We start from the raw sequence: 6,925 nt of genomic DNA, 5'->3' as shown, positions 1-6,925 counted from the left end.
CTACTGCGCATGCGTCACGCATGCGCACGAGGGGCTAGGGGTAATTTCAGACTGGGGGTAATCTCAGACCGTGACACCGGCGAATAGATATCTGATCCCGGGGATGTCAATAAAATTCTTTACAAGATCGGAATACAACAGTACTCGTGGCCATAGCCTCAAATTGTTCACTCCGCGTGCACAACTAGAGTTAAGGAAACATTTTTTCAGTTTTATAGTAATAAATCACTGGAATAACCTGTCAGAAGAAGCAGTACAAGCTAAATCAATTAACTCGTTCAAAAGCCATGTGGATGAATATGTAAGGATGGGGTTTATACAAGACAGTAGTCTTCCTACCCTTCGATCCACTCTAAACCTACAGGTTAGGGGTGGAATCAGGTAAATCAAGTGAATGTCAGGTACCAGATCGAAAAAACCCCACGCATTTCGGCACCTGCACTGCAACAACAACGCATTGAAATTCTCCTTTTTTCCCTGGATGATTCCAATCTGGAACAACCTACCCGTGGGTGTTGTGGAAGCAACGGATGTTGACATTTTTAAGTCGAGGCTTCACTCCCACATGCACGCGAACCCACTTTAAGAGTACACCAGTTGCATTGCACTCACATCATCATTATGCACCTGTTTGTTTATTGGGTTTATCCCTGAAGGCACTTACTACCTTGTCATTATATCCAGTGTAGTGGACACCGACAAGTACGAGAACATAACATAACATAACATACCGGACCGTACCCAGGGTACGTTCCGGCAGTACCCTGGGGGACATATACCCTATGAGCGATATTAATATGTCACTGGGCTAGCTCTAGAACTATAGCCCTTTGCTCCGCCACAGGCTGTGCGGAACGAAGGGCTATAGCCTATAGTTCTAGGGCTATCACTGGGCGGGCGATCGACGTATCAATGTCAGAATGAAATAGCGGAGGATATTACTATGGGTAGAGAAAATTCGAACTGGATGCCTGACAATGGAAATTAGATTTTCCAACACAAGGAATACATAGAAATAATTGTTAAAATGCGCCAAAGGTGTCATTATCAATTGTATTACTATCAGTATCAGGACAGTGGCTGCAATCAGAGAATAATTATTTTTATATGACATGCAGATTTTCCATGGACACTGAAGGCAGAATCTGCACTGAAAGAGATCTTCAAAATGAATGTTTTTCGACCGATGCAACGATCTGCCATTAATTTAACTATGGCCAGTATGTATATTTGTTTCTGCATTCTCTACAACCTTACGCAATAGAGCTGTCTGTCTGGAGTGATTGCCAGGCAGATCTAGTCAATCCATGGCAAGGTTGTCTGACTGCGTTTGCTAGCAAATCCCTTCTTTACTTTCATTAGAGTACCCATGGTTTCTCATACTGGGAGTTGTACTTTTATTTTTCTCACAGCTGTCGAGTTTGTCTAACCGCATTTTCCGGCTCAGCCCTCTTTCTTGCATTATTTTCACGGCTGGTGAATTTTGTCCGACTGCGTTTTCCTGCTTGCTTTTAGAGAAGGACTGCATTCTAGTGATGCCTACAGGAGGAGGGAAGAGTCTGTGCTATCAGCTTCCCGCCGCCATCGATGACGGGGTCACCCTCGTCGTGTCTCCCCTCGTCTCCCTCATGCAGGACCAGCTGTTCGCACTCAGCCAGCTGCCACTAGAGGCCGCCATGCTCTCTGCCTCGAGCTCGCGAAGCGTAGGTGGCGCCCGAGTCTGAAATACGTCGTCGGCGACGGAGTCTAAAAATCGGACACAATATTATATATGTGTGTGTTACGAGTGTATACAGTACAGGGGTAGAAATTAACTTTTGAACACGGGAGTCCAACGGACTCCCTACCCTCAAAACAAGGGAGTCCGCAGCAAAATGAGGGAGTCCGCAGTCTGAGGTTCAAAATTAAAGATATTAACAATAATGCATGTGCTTATTAGCTCACCTTGACATCGTCAAGCTGAGCTATTGCCATGGGTCGTCGTCTGTCGTCCGTCCGTCCGTCCGTCCGACCGAGCGTCCGTCCGTCCGAGCGTCCGTCCGTCCGTCCATCCGTCAACATTTGGCTACGGTCAATGATAACTCAGGAACCGTTTGACCCATATGTTTGAAATTGGGTATAGTTGTTACTGCTATGCTCCCATATTAAACGTCCTATTTTGGAGCACTCCAGTCAGCGTACTTTCGAGCCACAGCAATTTTTCCTAAAAATTGGAATTGCCATTAGTCAGTTCAGGTTCAACGGATTTTGCTCATTTTTGGTATGTGAATGAATAAGGGCTAGGGGTTTTGATATTTAAAAATTATGCAAATTAGGTAGGGTTTGGCAATTTTATAGCATATTATATAGACACTCAGATAACAAACAGTCTGTGGTGTCACACTCGTCTGGTTTGTTTTGCAAGATTTCATTGACAATATCTTTAATGCAAAATTCTTGCTATGAACATGATTTATACTCTTATTATTATATTATTATTATTATGATATAATGATTTATGCTAAGAAACATCAAAGCGGGTATAGCGCCATCTACCGTCACAAATTGTGATTCATTTTTGTTTATAAATTATTTATAATTTATATATAATATTATTGATTATTTTTACATAAAAAATTACACATAATTATCAAAAGTATATAATGGGAGTTCTCCCATATATACTCTTCGTTTCTATAATGTACGTTCATGGTTGCTCAATTAAAACTGACTTCTTCTCACTCACTCATTTGTATCCTTTTTTGTGGTGAGCTACAGTGTCATTGACACTTTTATTTTTAAGATTCATGCAGTTGCACGTCTGCCAAATTTTCTTGGGACATTAGCTGAAAAAATACGGTAATTCCGCGAGGCCGTGCTCCGGAACGAACTAGTCAGTATCGCAGGGAGTCACGGACTCCAGCATATGTCAAATCAGGAAGTCCGACAGTAAATCAGCGAGTATTTGACTCCGGACTCCCGTTAATTTCACACCCTGCAGTAGTAAAGTAATGGTCACCGTTGCTTACCAGCTTCGGTAGCATATATTTTTTGACACACACTGATTGATGGTGATGTGCTTACATAAAGTTGGATGGATTTCCACAGACTTTCTCCATTGCAACCCAACCTCTAAGCTTAACCGTAGTGAATAGCCATAACTCTTACCATAAGCCTAATCCTAACCCGAACAATAAAACTAACCCTAATTCTATTCCTTGAACCATAACCCTACCCCTAACCCATTAAGTTAATAAACCATTAAGGTATAGAATTACTCATTGTATGGAAGGATATGCGTTACCCCATGATCTCTGTAACGCTTCTCTCATTCTCGTCCTTTGACCTTTGACCTCGCCGCAGGAGGTGGCGGCGATCCAGGCGGCCATGTTGGACAATAACTCGGCACTGAAGCTTCTCTACGTCACTCCGGAGAAGATATCTAAGAGCAAGCGCTTCATGGCGCGACTACAGAAGATGTACAAGAAGGGTCGCTTCGCTCGGCTAGCAGTCGACGAGGTTCATTGCTGCTCAAACTGGGGTCACGACTTCCGACCGGGTAAGCTCGCCGAGGACGCTCTCTTGTTGCGGAGCCACCGCTTCCTGAACCGCGCGCCGGTTCTTGTTTTCGCGGGAATTTCACTGAGACGCGTGGGAGTTGTTCAATTTCCTGGCGCGCGTTCGTCGGGCGAGCGGGCGCGCGTGTGTTTTTCGGTATTCGTGGAGTTTACGTGTGAGATGTTCTATTGTCTCCGCGCAGACTACAAGATTCTCGGGATCATGAAGCGGCAATTCCCGGACGTTCCGGTCATGGGTCTGACGGCGACATCGACGGAGAGAGTGACGAAGGACGTGCAGAAGATACTCAGCATTCAGGGCTGTCCTGTGCTCAAGGCTTCCTTCAACCGACCCAACCTGTATTATGAGGTGAATATCCATGCGGACGAGCGTAGGGCAAGGGAGTGGAAGAGGGAGAAGAAGAGAGGGAGAGGGTGAAGGAGAAAGAGCGAGAGTGAGAGAGAGGGACAGAGAGAGTCAGAGAAAGAGGGGGTGGGAGAAAGAAAGAGAGAGATAGGGAGGGTATGAGATAACAAGGAATGTAATTATAATTAATAATAATTATACAAAATTGAAATAATAAACTATTGTACAGTTTATTGATGTTTCATCGTCCGTCTACATCGCAGGTGCGAGCGAAATCATCGAACTTCAAAGAGAGTGTCCAAGATATTGTTCATCTCATCAAAACCAAATACAGGAACCAGACGGGTGAGTAAACAAGTGGAAGAAACATCAAACTAGGCAATCGTAATGATCTGTGTGAGAGCAAATACATTAGCTCTATCTACTAAATGTTTTTAAATAGAAAAGATTGTGTTACATATTACAGTTCCAACATTCAAGACGTCCTGCACTTTAGAAGTTTAAATAAAAGATTTTGACGCTTTCTGCCACAGATGTCAGCACTGTATGAGTTAGGAGATTGCATCAGATTGCATACATGCGCGTCCAGTGTCAGTGGGTCTTTTTGTACGGGTGGCACTCATGTGACTGGAACAGACAAAAACTATATTTACAAACATTCACCTCATCTTTTGCTACCATATGAGAATCCTAATAATTCGTAATATGATTTACATAGACAATGGTTCCATATAGAAAAAAATATAAATACTAAATCTGTTCCAAAGAGCGCACTGTGTTTTTTTCTGATCCTGCCGTAAGGTAGAGAGCATCACCTTATGAAACGCCTGATGTGCATTCATAACTGAATTACTATCAATATCAACGCCTGTAAACTAATAACTGAAGTAACATTAATATGAGCACCTGTTAATTAATAACTGAATTAACATTAATATAAGCACTTGTGAATTAATAACAGAATTAAAATTAATATTAGCACCTGTAAATTAATAACTGAATTAACATTAATATAAGCACTTGTGAATTAATAACAGAATTAAAATTAATATTAGCACCTGTAAATTAATAACTGAATTAACATTAATATAAGCACTTGTGAATTAATAACAGAATTAAAATTAATATTAGCACCTGTAAATTAATAACTGAATTAACATTAATATAAGCACTTGTGAATTAATAACAGAATTAAAATTAATATTAGCACTTGAAATTAAAAACTGAATTAACATTAATATTAGCACCTGTAAATTAATAACTTGATTAATTATATACTGGCGACAGAGATAGTGCCGCGGGTAAAAATGTATTATGTTAACACCTGTTTACGGTTATTTCATCGCCAGGTATCGTTTACGTTTTCACGCGCAAGGAATCGGAAAACGTGAGCCAGCTGATGAAAGCTTCTGGAGTCAGCGCTGCCGGTTATCATTCCGACCTGACAGGTTCTCAGCGAATCAAGGTGCGTGGCGTAGCTAGGATTTTTCAGTGGGGGGGGGCCACTGGGGGGGCCTTACATTTTCGGGTGGTGGCACAATATATAACTTTTCTTTGTATTATACTGTTCTAACGGCATTGTTTTTAATTCAATTTTTTTTTATCAAGCATGACTTTTTAGTGGGGGGGCACGGGGGGGGGGCACAGAAAATTTGTGGGGGGGCTGGTGCCCCCCCCCAGGCCCCCCCGTAGCTACGCCCCTGATCAAGGTGCATGGAGCAGCCTCAGGGCATCTCGTAGTTAGAGGGACCCACAGGGACGTGTCACTGTTACCGTGGCGATGGGGGACTGTGACTGCATTGTTGCCACATTGAAGATGAGCTTTCACACTGCTCTGAAGTTGAACACGATAAATGCTGCAGATATATATCAGGCTCTCCCGTGTATTTGAATCAACGTAGCGTTATCATCGAGTTACTTGGCGTTGTTTGCCATTTTTACCATGCCACGTTCTTTTTTTTATTTCGCGACCGGAGAATTGAACGTGGCTGTTATCATTAACATGGCAAGTACATGTAACACAGTAGAACAATATTCTCTGTCATTATTAGTGTCAATCTAAATCAGTGTTTCATATCGGGCGTCGCTCACATATGCTAGCAACTCTATGCCGAAACTCTATCCTCAAATTCCTCATTGTGTTGACGCATGCACGTGTTTTAACTCTAGGTTAACGTATTTCTATCCTTGTGGGTCGATACCAGAATAAATACCAGTGGCTAAATTTTCAATGTTTAGATAGTGTTAGGTAATGTTTAGAAAATCATGGCACGTAATATAAGCGCAAACGGCAAACACTGAACCAGTACAAAAACTTATGAAGTACATTCCTCCATCTCAGACTCTCTATCGAGATCTCTCACTTATCGCGCCACACCGTCGCCACGGGCTGCGTGCTTGCTTAAATTCCACTTTTCCGGGAGAAATTCATCTTATCAGTGGAGCGATAGATCGGTTACGGGATAACACACGGCTCCATCGCCGCCTCGATCATAGCTCTCGAACTGGCCTCGGAAAATTTAATCATCCGACTTCCGTTCAGCCGCTATCTGCGCATGTCGCGTGAAAAACCAGCGTATCGTATTGCAGTCTATCCTTACATGAGCTTGTTGCCTTCCCCGCGCTTCGACTGTGAGCGACGCAGCAAAAAACACTGTTTTCTCGCCGCTCATTACCGTTGCCGTTGAGCGTGCAATGTGGTTCGAGATATCTATTGATCTCTATTGATCTCTATTGATCTCTATTGATAATTATTTATCTCTAATTAACGGCAGCTGCACCCGCTCTGTCCGATATCATTTGATTAAATGCGTTTGCACACCTTCCCCCTCACTTAACCCCGTTCACACCGCCTTTACCTCGTGTGCCTTCATTCAATTTTTTTGCCGTGTCGCATGAGTCGTTGGTCGGTTATCGATTGTCGCCGTCATCGTCTCTCTCCACGTCATGCGCTTATCCTCCCCCTGCCTCCGCCACCCACGCATCTTCCCCGCCTCCCCCACTTCGTCCCCACCTCCCCTCC

General features: G+C 43.1%; 1 protein-coding gene across 1 annotated transcript in view; it reads left to right on the top strand.

The window, feature by feature from the left end:
* The first annotated feature begins 943 nt into the window (after window positions 1-943).
* The window catches only part of LOC106809151 (ATP-dependent DNA helicase Q1-like), an 11,432-nt gene continuing 5,450 nt past the window's right edge, over window positions 944-6,925 (top strand). Inside the window, exons 1-7 of the mRNA XM_014812134.1 lie at window positions 944-947; window positions 1,119-1,220; window positions 1,516-1,703; window positions 3,343-3,538; window positions 3,740-3,906; window positions 4,167-4,248; window positions 5,253-5,368. Of these exons, the coding sequence (XP_014667620.1) occupies window positions 944-947; window positions 1,119-1,220; window positions 1,516-1,703; window positions 3,343-3,538; window positions 3,740-3,906; window positions 4,167-4,248; window positions 5,253-5,368 (855 nt within the window). The remainder of the gene's footprint in view (window positions 948-1,118; window positions 1,221-1,515; window positions 1,704-3,342; window positions 3,539-3,739; window positions 3,907-4,166; window positions 4,249-5,252; window positions 5,369-6,925) is intronic.

Source organism: Priapulus caudatus, unplaced genomic scaffold (genome assembly GCF_000485595.1).
Source record: "Priapulus caudatus unplaced genomic scaffold, Priapulus_caudatus-5.0.1 Scaffold332, whole genome shotgun sequence".
NCBI classification, from domain to species: Eukaryota; Metazoa; Priapulida; class Priapulimorpha; order Priapulimorphida; family Priapulidae; genus Priapulus; species Priapulus caudatus.
This window is presented reverse-complemented; position numbering and strand designations above follow the sequence as displayed.